At 39.2% G+C, this 19,674-nt stretch overlaps 1 protein-coding gene across 1 annotated transcript in view; it reads right to left on the bottom strand.

The window, feature by feature from the left end:
* cunh1orf174 (chromosome unknown C1orf174 homolog) overlaps nt 1–18,869 on the bottom strand; it is a 29,436-nt gene extending 10,567 nt beyond the window's left edge. The window contains exons 1-3 of the mRNA XM_043675397.2: nt 18,581–18,869; nt 13,703–13,813; nt 5,564–6,139 (exon numbers count right to left, since the gene is read on the bottom strand). Of these exons, the coding sequence (XP_043531332.2) occupies nt 5,564–6,139; nt 13,703–13,813; nt 18,581–18,601 (708 nt within the window). The 5' untranslated portion in view covers nt 18,602–18,869. The remainder of the gene's footprint in view (nt 1–5,563; nt 6,140–13,702; nt 13,814–18,580) is intronic.
* Nucleotides 18,870–19,674: the final 805 nt, after the last annotated feature.

Here is a 19,674-nt window from a genome sequence, read left to right as displayed (position 1 = left end):
GTATTACTGGACATTGGACTGCATCTAAGAAAACTAAACAGTGAAATTCACAGGTGACATAGGAAGGAACTTTGTGGGAAAGGTCACAGCACAGGAGCAGATAAGTGTATTGTTCTTAAGTGTAATCTAGCTGCCTTCTTTTAATAGTGAGTATAGTGGGTTCTTTTTGGTTACATGTTTTGTTCAGATCTGTCTCTTGATTAAAATTTGAAAGTAAAACATTGGTACTATGTTAGCCTGGAGCAGTGTTTTTTAGAACAGTGAGACTGTGCTATTTTCTGGGTCTGTAGATTGTTCAAGTGCAAAGATGGCATTTAGTAGAATGATGTGCTATTCCTGTTGGATGTGGGAGATTAGGGAGAGTTTATATTTCATTGAAGATTATGTTTGCAGGAAGTGTGCTTGATTGTGAATCCTATCAGATCGCATGGATTGATTGATTGGAGCAGCAGTTAGGGTTTACAGGAGCTAGAAGGTAGGATGCATGGCAGACATAGGAAGGGGAAAAAAAACGCAGATACACTCAGGTAGATAGGCTACCTCCAGAAAAGGTAAGAGAGGGAGGCAGGTCATGCAGGTGTCTCCTCTGACTATCCCCATCTCAAACAAGTATGCTATTTTGGAAAATGTAGGTGGCGATGGACCCTCAGGGTAATGTAACACAAACAGGTACCGAGTCTGGCTCTAATGTAATGAGGGGTTCATCAGGTTTCAAGCGATCAACTCTGATAGGGGACATTCTAGTCAGAGGCACAGGTAGATATTTCTGTGGCCGGCAACGAGAAATCAGAATGGCGTGTTGTCTCCCTGATGCCAGGATCAAGGATATCTCAGACAGAGTGCAGAATATTCTCAAAGGCAAGAGGACCCAGCAGGAGGTTGTTGTACACATTGGAACTAATGACATTGGAAGAAAAAAGGATGAGATTCTGAAGGGAGAATGTAGGAAATTAGGCAGGAATTTAAAAAGGAGGTTCACACAGGTAGTCATATCTGGATTATATCCAGTTCTATGAGCTGGTGAGGGTAGGAATAGGAGGACAGAGCAGATGAATGTGTGGCTGAGGAGCTGATGCAGGGGAAAAGGATTCCTATTTTTGAATCATTGGAAACTCTTCTGGGGTAGAAGTGACCTGTATAAGAAGGGCGAATTGCACCTGAATTGGAACGGGGCTAATATACTGGCAGGGATCTTTGGTAGAGCTGCTCAGGAGTATTTAAACTTGTAAGGTGGAGGGATGGGATCCAGGGTGACAGTGAGGAAAGAGATCAGTCTGACACTGCTACAGTTGGGAAAAGCAGCAGGTCAGTCAAAGCAGGCAGGGACAAAGCAGCAAATGAGGTAAAACTGATAAATTAAACTGCATTTATTTCAATGCAAGAGGCCTAACAGGGAAGGCAGATGAACTCAGGGTCTGGTTAGGAATATGGGACTGGGATATCATAGCAATTGCAGAGATGTGCCTCAGGGATGGACAGGATACAAGTGCTTCAGGAAGGACAGAAAGGGAGGCAAGAGAGGAGAGGGAGTGGAATTTTTGATAAGGGATAACATTACAGCTGCATTTAGAGAAGATATTCCTGGGAATATATCCAGGAAATTTATTTGGGAGGAACTGAGAAATAAGAAAGGGATGATTACCTTAATGGGATTGTACTACAGACCCCCCAGTAGTCAGTTGGAAATTGAGAAACAAATTTCTAAGGAGATTTAAGTTATCTCTAAGAATAATAGAGTGGTAATGGCAGGGGATTTTAACTTTCCAAACAGAGACTGGGACTGCCATACTGTGAAGGGTTGAGATGGAGAGGAATTTGTTAAGTGCATCCAAGAAAATTTTCTGATTCAGTATGTGGTTATACCTACTCTTGGGAAATAAGGCAAGGCAGGTGACAGAGGTGTCGGTGGGGGAGCACTTTGGGGCCAGCAACCACAATTCTACTAGTTTTAAAATAGTGATGGAAAAGGATAGACCAGATCTAAAAGTTGAAGTTCTAAATTGGAGAAAGGCCAATTTTGACGGTATTAGGCAAGAACTTTCAAAATTTGATTGGGAGTGAACGTTCGCAGGTAACAATACGGCTGGAAAATGGGAAGCCTTCAAAAATGAGATAATGAGAGTCCAAAGACAGTATGTTCCTGTTAGGGTGAAAGGCAACGTTGGTAGGTATAGGTAAATGCTGGATGACTAGAGAAATTGAGGTTTTGGTTAAGAAAAAGAAGGAAGCATATGTCAGCTATAGACAGCAGAGATCAAGTGAATCCTTAGAAGAGTATAAAGGCAGTAGGAGTGTACTTGTGAGGGAAATCAAGAGGACAAAAAGGGGACATGAGATAGGTTTGGCTAAATGAGTATTTTGCATCGGTGTTTATTGTGGAGAAGGACATGGAAGATACAGAATGTGGGGAAATAGATGGTGACTGCGTGAAAAATGTCCATATGAATATTTTAAAACGCATAAATCACCAGGACTTGATAAGGTGTACCCTAGAACTCAGTGAGAAGCTAGGGAAGAGATTGCTCGGACCCTTGCTGATATAGTTGGTGAGGTGTCAGAGGCCTGGAGGTTGCCTAATGTGGTGCCACTATTTAAGAAAGGTAAGGAAAAGCCAGGGAACTATAGACTGGTGAACCTGACATCGGTGGGCAAGTTGTTGGAGGGAATCCTGAGGGACAGGATTTACACGTATTTGGAAAGGCAAGGACTGATTAGAGATAGTAAACATGGCTTTGTTCATGAGAAATCATGTCTCAGTAACTTATTAGAGTTTTTTTGAAGAAGTAATGAAGAGGATTGATGAGGGTAGAGCGGTGGACATGATATATATGGTCTTAAGTAAGGTGTTCAAGGTTCCTCATAGTAGGCTGTTTAGCAAGGTTAGATCACATGGAATACAGGAGAATGAGCTATTTAGATATAGAACTGGCTCAAATATATAAAACAGAGGGTGGCGGTACAGGATTGCTTTTCAGACTGGAGGCCTGTGATCAGTGGTATGCCACAAGGATCGGTGCTGGGTTAACCAATTTTCATCATTTATATACATGACTTAGATGTGAACATAGGAGGTATGGTTAGTAAGTTTGCAGATGACACCAAAAATAGAGGTGTAGTGGACACCAAAGAAGATTACCTCAGATTACAACTGGATCTTGGTCCGATAGGCCAATGGGCTGAGGAGTGGCAGATCGAGTTTAATTTAGATAAATGGGAGGTGCTGTATTTTGGAAAGGCAAATCAGGGCAGGACTTATACACTTAAGGGCAAGGACCTGGGGAGTGTTGCTGAACAAAGAGACCTTGGAGTGCGGGTTCATTGTTCCTTAAAAGTAAAGTTTCCGGTAGATAGGATAGTGAAGAAGGTGTTTAGTATGCTTTCTATTTTTGACCTGTCATTGAGTACAGGAGTTGGGAGGTCATGTTCCAGCTGTAGAGGATATTGATTCAGCCATTTTTGGAATATTGTGTGCAATTCTGGTCTCCCTGCTTTGGAAGGATATTGTGAAATAGAAAATATTTACAAGGATATTGCCAGGGGTTGGAGGATTTGAGCTCAGGGAGAGGCTGAATAGGCTTTGGCTGTTTTCCCTGGATCTTCTGAGACTGAGGGGTGACCGTATAGAAGTTTATAAAATCCTGAGGGTTATGGATAGGGTAAATAGACAAGGTCTTTTCCTTGGCGTGGGGTAGTCCAGAACTAGAGGGCATAGGTTTAGGGTGAGGGGGGAAAGATTGAAAAGAGACCCGAGGGTGGTGCATGTATGGAATGAGCTAACAGAGGAAGTGGTGGAGGCTGGTACAATTACAACACTTAAAAGAGTATATGAATAGGAAGGGTTCAGAGCAATATGGGCCAAGTGCTGGCAAATGGGATGAGATTAATTTAGGATATCTGGTCAGCATGGGGATGGGCCCAAGGGCCTGTTTCCGTGCTATACATTTCTATGACTCTATCAATAGTGATGACCTTCAAACTCAAAATTTACACACATATGGAAATGGTTTACAACAATGAGAACTTGCACAGAATTGCACATCCTGCTGCACTGAACCATGCTATTTAGTCCATGCTCCACTCAAACCTCCTTCCGCCTTTCCTCATCTTTGTACTTTAATTCCCTTCACATGTTCTTCAAATTTCCCTTTAAATGCTCCTATACCATTAGCTTCAATTCTTCCCGTAGTGACAGGTTCCACATTCCTATCGTTTTGGGGCAAACAGGTTTCTTCTATATTCTTTGCTTGATTTCTTGGTGATTACTTTGTATTGATGGTGTCGGTTATGCCCTTCCCTCCAAAAGGAAACATACTCTTTAGATGGTATCTAATGTTCTCCTACAAGGCATGTTTGGTGGAGGGAGGGCATTTAATCTGGTATAGGAGTAGTGGATGGGAACTTTTCTGCCTCTTCTGACCAGGTAGATGCAGTACTGGCAGGAGCCACCTTCATCTGAACTCAGCTGGAGTCTCTATTTGGCTGGCAGCTCTCCCCTGATGTCCCTGATTTTAAGGAATGCTCGAGGCTGTTCAACTCAGTTACTGGGAGGCCACCAACACAAGGAGATGATATGGTGCCTCTTGAGTTGATGAGCAAGATGTCCTTTCAGTACAGTTGTCTATGTGTAATTTATAAAATCCTTTCATAATTTCAAAAGCCTTGATAAAAATCCTCCCTCAATCTTTACAAGAAAAATGAGGCCCATCTGTTTGCCCTTTCCTGAGTATAAACTCTCAGTTCCGTTGCAAAGCTTGTAAATCTTTTTCAGACTGTGTCTATTGCCTCCATATCTATGTTATAATGTGGCAGCCAAAAGTGTAGACTGTACAATAAGTGTGGGCGAACCAGGTGTTTGGCATTAATTCTCTACTGTTCAATTTCTGTCCCTTTGGAAATAAACCCAAGCTCTTTTGGTTTGCTTTCGTCATGGTTTCATTCACCTGCAGTCAAACTGTTGGTGATTTGTGCTTTGTAATCCCTGATCTCTTTGCTTCTCCACCTCATTTTGACTATTTTTAGAAATAATATGCAGTCTCCTTGTTTTCCAAAATATCATGTCTTAAAGTTGAATTAATTTGTTAGTTTCTGCCAATTGGGTGAATTTGTTCCTATTGTCTTATAATTTGCTGTAGTCTTCCTCAGTTTTGGCTCTCTTCTCCAATTTGTTATTTTTGACAAACCTTTACATCATCGATATAAATTGTAAACAACAGACCTGCTTGCACTGATCCCTGTGTGATCCCATGTTTCACTTGCTGCCACTTAAAATACCAATCTGTTACCCTTACCCTCTGTCTACCTGTTTACAATTTATCTCTGAGATTGTCATAGCTTGAACTTCTGCCAATTATAGGAAATAAGAAATGCAGTATAAATCCAGAGCAAAGTTCTATTTACAGGCAGAACGAAGGAAGGCCAGTTGATTAATAAAACTTTTCTATGGCATCCTTTTTTAAATCGAAGAGAAAATTCCCCAATGTATTTTATTCTCACAGAACGACATTCTACTTCTTACACATGGAAACTGAACGAATACGTAACAGCAATTATTTACAGCACCTACTTGCATTATCTCTACATTTCCGAAGAACTTGCCAACAGGCATTGGCTGATTGCTGTCCTCGTCCAGAAAAATGCTGCTGTCCACTTTGAATGAGGTGCCTGGCGGTTGATCAATTTCCATAATATTTCTCCTTTCGGCATCATTATCACTTTTCACTGTTTTTTCAATGTCTTCCTTGCTTTCCAACAGGCCCTTATCAACCACATCCACCATTGTCTTCGTCATTATTTCTGTTGAAGAGCCATTATTACTAATCAGTTCTTCAGCTACAGCTGCATGCTCCCTTTGTTTCTCTGTGTTGCTCCGCTCTATGGTTGTTGTGGACGGTACTTCATTTTCCAGTGTTACTGGGGTATCCTGTGTGCAGTCCTCATGAATAAGTGGCTTCTCAGTTTGCTCTGTCGATTTGTGTGATGGCTTGTGTGGAAGGATGATTGCAGAATCTTCCAGATCTTGCTCAGTGGCACCAGCTTTCTCCTGTGTTTTCACTTCTACTCTTTCGCATTTCTGTTTTTTTGAGGGATGGTCACTTGCGCTGGAATCCACTTTACCCACCATGGGCAGTGTTTCAAATGGCTGCAATAAAAACACACACACAATAATCATTGTTAATCATTAAAACACTTGAAATACCAACAACAAATAGGAATATAATGTAAATAGAAGATTTTGATTAGCCACAAGATACTCTTCTGTATTGTTTTAAGGCATATTTAAGATTTTAGCGTGCTATTAGGGAAAATTTAAACATAGGACAATATGTTTATTATTAAGTTTTATTTCCTTTTGTGTTACTTTTAATTCATCACCAAACATTGTCCAATGACAAGCAGTGACATATTTGTAACTCGCAACACTTCACTCCATATTATATAGAATCAAAGAATTTTACAGAGGGAGGCCATTCAATCCATCATGTCTGTACAAGCTCATGAAAGACCTACCCAGCTTGTCCCATTCTCCAGCCCTATGTCTGTAACCTTCTAAATGCATCACTTTCAAATATATATTCAACTCTCTTTTGAAACCGGTCATGGAATCTGCCTCCACCTCTCTCTAGGCAGTGCAATCCAAAACCTAACAACTCTGAGAGGTTTATCTCTTAGGTGTCTTGGAGGCACTGGAAGGAGCAACTCATCTACCTGCCCCTCCAAGCACAATAAGCCCCACCTTTGCAGATTGGACAATTGACTTATTAGCCATTTCAGAAACCAGTGGAAGCAATTCATCTTTGTTCCGCAGGGACTACTGAAGAAGGATATGTATATTATCTTATTTCCCTTATAACTCACATTTGGAAAGACATCTATTGTTGCATTCCTGATTGGTCTATGCCATTCAAACAGATACCATATGAATAATATCATTCACTGTCACATTTTAGTAAAAATTGAAAGTCAACAGAATGGGAGAATGTAATTTTTATTGGTTTATTAATGCATAACATGCTTGGGGTGTGAAGTCTGATTGTGCAATACAAAGCACTGTTCCAGAGGCAGAGTGTGAAAGATTGTGTTGTCTGTTGCTGTTTCAATTAGTGATCATATGAGAGTGAATACACAGGAAGGGAAATGCATTAGTGAATGAAAATCAGAGGAAATAAAATACTGACCTGTCCTGTTAGAGACAAATGTCTCAAAACAAATTGTACATCAGGCCATTGTAATATTAAAATACCATTAAACATCTGTCTCATATACCCTATAGCACCACTGGGAGAATGACTTTATTAAGAAAAAAGTGTCCAATGCATGCCAATTATACAAAAGAAACAAAGAAACCAGTCATGACTTGAAGGCTGACATTTACAAGTGGTTACAATACTTCAATTGATCTGAGCAATTTGCAAGTCACCACAATTAACTGAACTTGCCTATCCAGAAATCCCATCGGCACATAACAGGTTGTAACAGCTAAACATGACAGTACTGCAGATTTGAGTAATACCATACGTGATCTGCTGGAAGACACATGCTTTGCATTTGCTGCACATTGTTACAGATGCAAAACAAATCCTGCAGTTTTCCCTGAGTGTGGGAAGAACTCTGACCTTCTTGTGGAAGAGCTGGGAGATGGGTAAGGTGGGTGGACCTCTCGTATCCTGGGCTTAGCGTGTCCACCAGTATATGAGACCTCTGTGACCAGTGGCCCCTCAGAGACTGAATTCTATCCTCAGCTCTAGGAATGATATTTTAGTTTTCGTGACTTTTATTTGAAGATTTGACTTTTGTTATGATGCCCCTTTAAGGGCTGCTTCTTTAAGTTAATTGGCTCATTGCTTACCTGTTCGTTTGATCATCCAAAAATAATATACTAGGACACTTCTGAACTGAGTGAATGCTTAATTTATCATAATTCAACCCTCTGGCTTAAAAGGTGGAGACAGGTCCAGGTTAGCAGGAAACTGTTTTCAGCTGGTTAATGTAATGGCCGTTTACTTACAAACCCACAAGCCTTTCACCTATTATCAGCAGTGCCACAGATGATCTACTCATGTCAATATTTCATATACAAGGTAGAATATCAACAGATTCGTATATTTTAATAATTTGATTGATAGGATTTTGTAACATAAGCTTTGTAGCCTCTTGACACAAGTTGGCACACTCTGCACAGGTGATGTGGTTTTATTATGGCATTCACTAAGAGGAAAGTGGTACTTTGGAATTCTATTTGGCCTCATCCTTGTGCTGCATTTCATAATTATTAGGTCATGGATACAGAACATTATGGACATTTTGCTGACTGTAGTCGCATAGTATGTTTGGAGAACAAAGTCTAGAATGCAAGCATGTTCACCAAGGACTAGTGGCACATTACGCCATCCACTATAGTTCAGAATAGCAACTTATGGAGAGAAAACAGCAGATAAATAAATGAAAATCAGATCTGCTCGAAAGCACTGCCCCAGCTTTTAGGAAATTTTGAAATGCAATAAATAATCCTTTGTGATTCAAGCTAGAATGTATTTCTCAAATGCAATAACATAATTGGTTATACGACAAATTCATACAATTGGCTTTATGGAGATCCTAGGTGATCATATTTGGTTGTTTTTGACTGTGCCATAAGTTCAGAGTTTAGAGGGGATATTTTGTGTACTGTTTCTTTGTAAGCTATTTCACACCACACCTAGGAAGTATGTTGAAGAGGGATCCTTCTCAATAAACCTCCCAGACTTGACATAATGGCCATCTTGATGGCTTAACTGTTAAACTGTTAATATTAAAACAGGAACAGAATGACTTAGGCAATCTCAAATAGCAATGTGAAACTGCTTCAATATTCACCCCTTCAACCATCAACATACAGCTGCACTAGTACATAATATCTGCCTTGGCCAATACCAGACACTCACAACTGATGTTGAATATAGCCAGCGTGGCTGGTATATTTATTCCTTACACTGTTAGGGCCAAGAATTTATGTTAATGCAATTCAAATTCTTATAATCATATTGAGATTTAATTAATTATAGGACTCAGGCAAATTCTAACTCTTGCAAGCCTTTCTGAAGAATAATTTTAAATCAGAGCATTGTTATATTAAACATTACCACAAGGAAAAGCAACAATAGCATGCAATACTTTTGTGGCAAAAATATAACTTGCTAGTTCTGTTGAAAATCTGCTTCAAGTACAATCCAAATATCCTCTTCCAACAAAATGTGGTCGAAGTTATGAGCTGGTGTATGTCATAGTAGAATTAGTCAAGGTAAGAGATTCCATCACCTGAACATTCCACTGCCTTCAAAACAACTATAAATGATGTCCCAAATGTGTCATCAACTATGTATAATGGGTAAAACTAAACCAGTAGCCTTATATTGGAAATAGTGGGTCAAGTTCTGGCAGCTCCCAAATTAAACACAATAGAATCTTTTTAATATAAACAGCCTCTTTCTATATCTGCTTCCAGGTTCCCTATAATAATCAGCTTTTAAATTTAGTCAAATTTGAAGTCTTTCTCGCATTCCCACAACAGTACTTCTTTGTAAGATCTGCTGACACAAGACAATCCTTTACATTTTTAAGTTATCTACACTTGCGTTATCTACATGTGTATGCTTGGAACGTATCTGCTTGGGAAATAGTATATTGCAAGATAATTTAGTGTCTTTTTGCCTCATGATTACAGAATGAAATCACTGGATGTAGTTCCTAACTCATATTGCTCGCTTCACAAGGTAACAAATGTAATGCTGAATTGTTCTCACTTCAGTGTAGCTGCATTGACGTCACAACATCCCGTTGGTATAGTTACAGTCATTATTTATTTTCACAGTTACCAATCACAACTGCTGGTTGTCGAAAGTAACTGCAAATGGAATCTGTTAGGTAGAAAGTTCCACTCACATTACATGAGCTAATTGAAAATTTGGCTCATAATCCTAAATTCGGCAAGTTGACAAATCTTTGAAATGAAAGGAATACTAGACTGGAATTTAACTTCTTGACATGCCACACATAAGACAATATGTATAAAACAACTGTACTGAACAGTGGGTGACTGAAAAGAAGAAACTGAGAGAAACTGAAATCATGCCATAAAGGATGAAGGTTCCTCTTATGAAGACAAATTAGGGTTTTGATCAGTTGATATTCAAAGACAACCATCACAATGTTTAAATGTTGCCAAATTTAGAAACTGAGAAATCTGTACAATCTCTTCCCTTGAACAGAGTGAATGAACATTTTGTTTCCACAGGTACACCTCTCATTTACCTCTGTCCAGAAATTTAGAGGAAGGTTGGCATCAGTCAAGGCTTTTGAATCCTAAATTTTCTAAAAGGTGGAGTGGAACTAGCTAAACCATATAGTTTACCATTAAACAAAACTGATTTAAATTTCTTCCTGGTATTGATGAAGCCACTCAACTCATGCAGTAGATTAATTAACTTACAGGAGATTTTATTTCTATTGATACAGGGTTATGCGAACCAAGCAAGAGATCAGCAAGGCTCAAGGCTCTGCAACTATAATGTGCTGAGCTAACTCATTTCATGGCCATATGAAGATGCTATTCTTAGCCTTGACAGTTCTGGAAATGGAAAACAAAACCAAGATGCTACATGGTGCCACGAATGCTGGTTTAGTAAAAACAGAATGATGTTTAATTGTAATGTGTCCTTTGGTCTGATGGGATGTCAAGACTTGCCGTTTTGGCTTATGCAAAAAGTGGTTACTGGCAATCATTGAGGCTACAAAACCTAGAAGAGTCATCAACTTCAAGAGATGAATGCTGAAAACACACCAAAATTTTTACTCATGGTTTTACATCAGAAGATATGCTATATGCTATATATGCTATATGTGTTCTGATTATAAATTAAGTAGTAAATTGTAGAGGACCTCTGTCAAATAGCTCATTGGGACCACTGTTTTTTTTTCCCTAGCACTGGGAATAGTAGTAACAATTCTTAAATAGATGCCTTACCTTTTCTTCTGAAAAAGTGTTAGAAAAATTAAGAGGCTAAAGACTGATAACTTTCCAGGAACTAATGGAATGTCTCCGAGGATATTAAAGAAAGCAGCTACAGAGATGTGGATGCATTGTCAATAATCTTCCAGAAATCCTTGTACTCTAAAAGAATCCCAAAGGATTGTAAAAGTGCCAATTTAACACCTTTGTTTAAAAAGAGAAGGGACAAAAAAAAGCAGGAAACTAAACCAGTTAATTTAACATTGTTATTGAGAAGATGTTAGAGTTTATGGTTGAGAATGTAATATCAGAGTGTTTAGAAATACATACATTTATCAAACAGAGTCAGCATGGCTTCATGAAGGGGAAATCATGTCTCATAAATTTACTAGAATTCTTTCAGCAGGTAAGAAGCAGGGCAGATAAAGGGAAAGCAAAGAATATAACATATTTGGATTTTCAGAAAGTGTTTGATACAGTACCACACATTAAACTACTTAACAAGTTAAAAGCCCATGATGCTAGACGGGGGGCATTCTCAGGATGGCAACCTGCAACTTCTGGAGTGTCGCGGGGTCAGTGCAAACCATAATATTATTTGCAATATACATTAATGACTTGGATGATGAAAGGGAATTTACCACAGCCACGTTTGTGGATTACACAAAAATATGTGGGAAGGCAAGTGGTGAGGATGACACAAGGAGTCTGCAGAGAGATATGAACAGGTTAATTTTTATGCTCCTTTTTTTGCAAAAGGTCAACTAATATTTTATTTAGTTTTGACTTAAACTGACTACCTTTAAGTCTCTTTTATGTTAAGTAGTTGGTGGCATTTAATCCATTTTGAAGTCTTTTGAGTTATTTATGAAATCAGGATCAAATACACAATGATGCATCCACCAGGATTCATTTACAGCTAAATATTACTGGCAGGGATACATACGAAGAATTTTAGGTGAGGCGCTTGAACCGATTGGTCATATCTCACTAAGTCACCACTTTCAGAAGACGAAAGGGTATTAAGGAAGAATATGATACATCCCCTGAAATTGTGAGCAGATATGACATTCTGTTTCTCAATCTGTAACACAAACTTTAATATGAACACATGGTGCTCTCTTCCAACAGTCAGATGTATAACAGGAACATCACTAAGTTAAACAGAAATATGCATATCTATTAAGGAAATGTAAATAAAATTTGGTGGCCAGCTCTTGTAGTATGCATTAAAGCAAACAACAACCTGGACCAAACGTAAACAAACTTGTTTCAATAGTGAACTAACCTGTTAGAAAGAACGAAAGACAGACTTGCATTTATGTGGCACCTTTTAAGATTACCAGGTGTCCATAACACTTTTTCAGACAATCAGTACTTCTGAAGTGCAGTCACTTTCAGAGCAAAGGAAAAATAACAGCAAATTTGTACACAGTAAGCTCCTACAAACAGCATTATATTAACAACCAGAAGATTCGTCTCCTCTGGAGCTTTAGAATGAGCTATAAAAATCAGCAAGGAAGCTCGGGACAACTGCTGTTCTTGGAAAATAGTGCCATGGGATCTTTTACATCCATTTCAGAGTTTAATATCTCATCCCATGATGGCATCTCCAATAACACTGCACTCCCCCAGCATTGCACTGGAACGTAAGCTTTAGTTTTTGCAGTCACATCCTAGAGTGGGACTTGAACTCACAATCTTCTGACTCAGAGATACAAATATATATTTGATTGATTGATATGGTATTCTAATTTTTAAATTTGACTAATTTGATTGCATATCAATAGTATGTAGAGGTAACAGACCAGACTGAACTCTTTCCGAATGTAAAGGGCTATATTTCATGATTGTAGAATCCTGCAGTGAGTGATTGGAAGCCACTGGTCCAAGATTACTTTGGTGTAGTTGCTGGAGACTGATTTCCAGCCATGATAGTATTTGTTTTCCCTGAAGCATGCCATTTCATTTGCGAAACCTGTATGAAACGAAGATGGCATACTGCAATAATTCGTTGATGCATTAATGCACAATGGCATAAAAGCAAAGGGGCATAAATTTAATTTTCCTTCTAATCCACGAAAAGGTTAATTTTTTTCTGCACCATCGTGGAAAGTGGACAAAGGAAAACAGGAGAGGTAGCCCTTAGTTATTGTGAAACGCTGCTTACTTTCAAAAACTAATCACAGAAGCATGAGGAAAACAAGGGAGGTTAGACATCTTCCCTCTTTGTAACAGCAGCTGCTTGGACTGAGGAGGGAATAAAAAGAATAAATAAATTAATTAATTAATGATTTCAGTTCCTTGGTGTTTGTTTTTTAAACAGGAATTTCCAATAAATAAGTTGATCGCATAACTTTTACATATGAAAGAACTGAAACCAACACGTTCATTCGAAAAGAGGAGAGACTTAACAAACAATCCAGGTCTTTTTCAATATATAATGTCAGTTACATCACACTGTAAACTTTTGCTGCAAATTCTGTGTCTTATGATCTTATACTCCACAACCACGTGATGAAGGAGCGGCGCTCCGAAAGCTAGTGTTTCCAAATAAACCTGGTGTTGTGTGATTTTTAACTTTGTACATCCCAGTCCAACACCGGCACCTCCAAATCATTTGGAATATTTGCATTACATTAAATATACTCCATAGATAGTCAAACTGTTGTTGTTACATATAATACTGTTAGTATATGAAGAAGTCATTTATCTTACCTTGGTTGTTTTCTGCACTGAGCTGTCATCTTTAACATCCTGATTGGAGGTATTTGAAGCTATGGAACAGAGCTCCCTGTTCCTAATACGAGCTGATCGACGGATTCCAACCTTAAACAAGATATTTTGCAAATTTATCATAACTGAACCAATATGTTAACATATGTGGATGCAATATCTATAAAACACCCTCAAAGTTAATCTGTGATAATATAAGATTTGAAAAGCACCCTCATTTTTCCCCAAATTGATCATCATGGATTATTTGTGGATTTTAACTTTTGCAACATGAAGTGATTAAATATACCCTTTACAACATTTTTGGTTGAAGCATTATAATATTTATAACATTTCCAAGTTATTAAAACTTTATAATAGTCTAATTTTTGGCTAATGCTTGAGAGACAGGCAGCTGGTGGAATTAACATTGAAAGTTAGTCTCAGTGATGTTGACTATATCGTAAAAACTCATATGTTTCACTCATGCCCTTTTGGGAAGGAAATCTGCCAATCTTACTTGATTTGTCTTACATGTAATTCCAGATCTATAGTAATGTGTTCACTCTTAACCACTCTCTGGGCAATTTGGAATGAGCAATAAATAAAGACCTAGCCAGTAATGTCCATATGCAATGAACATTTTTTTTAAAAAGTTAAGTATAAATATTTTTCAAACTCTCATTTATTCCTCTCATTTGGTAAAACAATTTCAATTTGGTTTATTCCAATTTGTGATCAAGTTTTAATTAAAACTTAAGACATCAGAGTATATCCTATGTTCCTTCAAGCATAAGTCATCATTCTATATGATTATGACCATATTAATCTATAACATTCAATGTTCAGTTTCACAACATTATTGAAACAGATGTTGTACTTTATGTCAACATCTTTCACAGTAACTTTTACAGTCTTCATTGCCCCTCAAGCTTTTTACAAATGGTGTGCTTCTGACAGGAATGCAAATTAACCTGTGATATTTTGTATTTTGTTCAATACTTTAACAAAGCCAAAGTAAAGATTAAGGTCAAACTAAAGATTTCTAAGTGACAATAGATTTAAAAAGTTACAAAAGGTAATGTATATTTCTAGCTAGTATTCTAACTATGGAAGTGATATAAGTGCTAAGATATAGAAGCACATTGTACTTGAACAGTACTTGGACTAGAAGAATATGGTACTTGCAAGAAGTGTATACTTGCTTTGTGTTTTCAACAGACAATTGGCAAGAACTGTTGCAAAGTGCTGGAGGCCATCAGAGTTGATTTAGGAGATAAAAGAATGGTCTGTAAATGGGAAACACTGGTATTATCAGAACAATATTTCATGAAACTGATCTGGAGTAATCAGACATAGTTGAGACAAGGCTGTCAACTATTACCAGTGCAGAAACCAATATGAAAGAAGCACGATATGAAGTACAAAAAGGTGTCAAAGTAGTTTGTCAATTGGTGAAAAACAATGAAATTTATAGATATTGGTGTAGCGGTTTTGCCACTGGACTAGTAATTCAGAGGCTCAGGTTCTGGAGATATAGGTTCAAATCCCACCATGGCAATTTGATGGAATTTAAATTCAATTAGTAAATCTGAAATAGCTAGAGCTAGTAATGATGATCATGACAAATATCATTAATTGTTGTAAGAATCCCCCTGGGTCACTAGTCCCCTTTTAGAAAGGAAAACTGCCATCCTGACTTGGCATGTGACCTACATGTGACTCCAGACCTAGAGCTAGAGTTGACTTTAACTACCCCCTCAATAACCTAGCAAACCACTCAATTCAAGGGCAATTAAGCAACAAATATTGGCCTTTCCAGCAACACCCATGCCCTATGAAAGAATTTAAAAAAGGATGATCTGGCCTAGTGGCTAGCACAGCAGAAGATGTACACTTACTGATAGCTAAAAGTAATGAAGTGTTGAAAGCTTATGGAATTAACTGAAGTTCTGATGAAGAATCATATTTAATGTTGTCTCTGTCCTCACTAATCACTTTGGTTTGGATCAGTTAATTCCTAGCAGGGTGGAATTGAACAGGAATGTTCATTCACAAGAAACTTTCTACAGTTAGTCTCCTGAGAATATTTTAACTCCTCGTCTATCTCTCACAATCTAGCACATATTGAATGTAAGGTTAGAATCCAATAAAATTTTAGATTTTAAATTGTGCTTTCCACTTCATATTGATTCAGGTTCCCACTGTCCATAGGGTACTACCGAATTGGCATCGACTGCAGCAGCAAGGGATATCACTGTTGTGGTTCTGTTCGCCGAGCTGAAAGTTTTTGTTGCAAACGTTTCGTCCCCTGTCTAGGTGACATCCTCAGTGCTTGGGAGCCTCCTGTGAAGCGCTTCTGTGGTGTTTCCTCCGGCATTTATAGTGGCCTGTCCCTGCCGCTTCCGGTTGTCAGTTTCAGCAGTCCGCTGTAGTGGCCGGTATATTGGGTCCGGGTCGATGTGTTTGTTGATGGAGTTTGTGGATGAGTGCCATGCTTCTAGGAATTCCCTGGCTGTTCTTTGTTTGGCTTGCCCTATATCACTGCACACTAGCATCCTTACAGATCTTAAAGGCCAAAAAGCTCTCAAACTAGGAATATTCAATAGCATACACAACAAACATATTTAATTCTTTCAGGGAACTAACAATAATATAGTTGGGTTAGATGGAAGAAATACTTTACATCAATCATTCTCTGGCACAATTTGCTGATGAGCCACCTGCTGTGGTCCTAAATCAGACAGCAGTAGTCAATGGGGTTGACAAAGGTTGCACACATGTCCAGTGTTGCTTCTTTTAAAGAAGGCCCACTGAATTAACTATCACTGAGGTATACCATTGGACAGCAATGGCCTTCCACAGGATCAAGCACCAGGGTGGGAATTAACAGCGAGGGCAAGATGGTAGGACTGAAGTGGTGTGTCTTTGAATGAAGGACACATCCACGATTTGAGTATAATGTTCCATGCGTGGCAAACACCCCTTTCCCTCTGCTGGATGATCACCAGTGGTAGTAGAATTAATGCCCTAAAGTGGCATTAGTTGTTCACTTTAGTTAACCAGTGAAGGGGAGAAGACTGGCTTAATCAGGCTACCACGATGAGGAGATGCCTGTGTTGGACTGGGGTGGACAAAGTTAAAAATCACACAACACCAGGTTATAGTCCAACAGGTTTATTCAGAAGTACTAGCTTTAGAAGCACTGCTCCTTTGTCAGGTGAGTAGTGCTCCAACTTGGTGATGTGTGATTTTTAACTTAATCAGGGTGAAGGAGGGAAGTTGGCTGAATCCCACCATTAAATAATTTGGTGCCATGGCATCAAGTTTGCCACAGGGCAGAGCATTAAATTCCTCCTACAGAGGCCAGGTTCAACCAAGGCAACAAGCAGAGCACCTTATTTCAACTGGTCTACGCAGGAAGAAATTAAAATCAGGTAGTGTATCATTTTCAAACAGTATCCAGTGACCCCATGCATGTACTCCTGTCGTTATCAGGATATGGGTTGGTTTAGGTGTTGTTCCCGAATGAATAGCTTGATAACAAGACTTAAATTGAACTTGTCACTTCAGTGGCGGTGATGATTGGCTGGTGTTTGGTCAGCTGACTGCAAATGCAAAGTTGTTGTTGCACAGCCCAAGCAAATTTCCTTTCCATATTGTCGGTTCATTTCAAATGAAGCTCATCACCCGCAGATGTGGTTGGAATTTCTGCCCATTAACTGCCTAAACTTGCAGTTGTTACAATGCCTTTTCGTGAAAGTACTCAACTGCTCGTGCTGAAAGAACTGTATCCTAGCATGAATTAACATCCTTGAGAAAGAGTGGGCGAAAAAACTGGAGAAAGGGTGGTGAAATGAACAAAATTGCTTCAATCAACAAAATGTCTGGACAACCGCCGAGAGCACAATAAATGACTTCATCTCCTTAAATCTCACTCGCCCACTCACTGATGAAAGTCTGATGGGATTCCACTGTTTCCACAAAGCACCTTTATAACGACATAATCGACACTCACACAGCTATCCCTGGGCCAACTTTCTGACACAAGCTTGCTGAATGTTTACAAACCACTTTCTTGGTGTCAAATATAAATGGAAACAAAATGACTGGGCCTCAACACTCTTGAGGACCTGCAGCGTATGGTATCTGCTTACTACTTTATTTTTCAACATATAGCAGCGCTGTACGTTGTTGTTTTACTTTACAATTTGAAATCCGGACAACTTCCACAGACACAGGAAACGGTCTTTTATTGCTTTAATTGGGGCACATAAGCTGTCACTCGCCTCAAAAAAAAAGTGTATGCACCTTTGAATAAAAAAACTCAACGTGGTTACAGCACCGATCAAAAACGACACGATTTCCTGGCACCTTTTGATTGTGACAACAACGGGATGCAAATTATAATAATCATCACAATAATATAACCCTCACTGAAGTGTTCCAGCAGTACTCTCAACAAAGCTGTTCCCCCAGCGAAGTCTGTGCCATCCTAACGCCAGATTGCTATTCTCACAGCACCCATGCCAACCTGCCTATATAGGCAGGGCCAACTGGTGGGGAAGGATACAGCCTGCATTGAACTGACTTCCTGACTCCTCTTTTGTAATTTGCCGACATATTTGGATCGTGTGCCGGTCGGATTGTAAGAGGTTCTTGTAGTACAAGCGGCAGCAATTACGCATTGATCTTTTAAAACAGCAACTTAAAAATTTTACAACACTTGCGGGCAGGCAGTTTTTGGGAATCTCAACTTTGCGAAGGCAAACACTTCAGCCCGCTCAGCCATAGGCTCCAGATCCCTTTAATAACATTCGGTAGCGAGAGGGGGGGGGGGGGGGAAATAACACCTGCAAGGGAACGCCAAAGAATTCCTACCTGCTTGGTCTTCATCTTCATTGAAAATCTTCGCGATCGTCCCAGCCCGGTTCAGTCACTCGCTCGCCACGAACAGGATTGTAACAAACATTTGCAACTTTCAGCGTAACTCAGTCTCCGCGACTTAACCCCACCCCCACACACCCGTACCGCGGTCTGATTGGTGGATGGTGGCCTATTCCGCGTGCCGATTGGATGGTCTATCCGCCCATCATCCCGTATTAAATGGGCCCCGCCATCTTTGTGAAGGGCAACATCGGAAAATGTCAGTCCACAGAAAGCTGACATTGCAATGGGTTAATACCTTTTGAGAACTTTCGGCTGATCACACTAAATTAGGTGCTACTTTTGTATAAAATCACAAACGGTTTGCAACACCAGTGAAAGTGGTCATCTTTTATTGTACTTTATAAATTGTTTCGCAAGTGATAGGTAATATTCCGAAACAATTTGCTTTTCTTCCAGCAGACTCGAGCTACATGGTAAATATTATTTACATAATGTATATCAAAGTTAGAAACTGCTTCATTAAAAAAAACTACAAAATGTCTGGAAGAACTTTGATTAACTTCCCCATACGTGCATAGTCGTCATCGGGATATACAGCACGTAAAATAGACCCTTCGGTCCAACTCGTCCAGATAGCTGAAGTAAATCTTATCCCATTCGCCAGCACTTGGCCCATATCCCTCTAAACCCTTTCGAATCATATATCAGTTGAGATGCCTTTTAAATGCTGTAGTTTTACCAGTCTTCATCACTTCCTCTGGACGTTGTTCCATACAAGCTCCACCCTCTGCCAGAAAAAAAGTTGTCCCTTTTTAAATCTTTCCCATCTCACCTTAAACCTACGCCCTCCAGTTTTTGACAACCCTTACCCCAGGAAAAAGACATTGTCTATTTACCCTATCCATATCCTTCATGATTGTATAAGCCTCTGTTAGGTCACCTCAGCCTCTGACATCTGTACAGCTCAAATCCTCCAACTCTATGAACAGCCTTGTAAATCTTTTCTGAACGCTTTCAAGTTTCACAACATCATTCCTAAAGCAGGGAGACCAGAATTGCATACAGTACTCCAATAGTGGCCTAAC

Source organism: Chiloscyllium plagiosum, unplaced genomic scaffold, assembly GCF_037043375.1.
Source record: "Chiloscyllium plagiosum isolate Xiang-an unplaced genomic scaffold, Cpla_swu_hap1 HiC_scaffold_37, whole genome shotgun sequence".
NCBI lineage: Eukaryota > Metazoa > Chordata > Chondrichthyes > Orectolobiformes > Hemiscylliidae > Chiloscyllium > Chiloscyllium plagiosum.
This window is presented reverse-complemented; position numbering and strand designations above follow the sequence as displayed.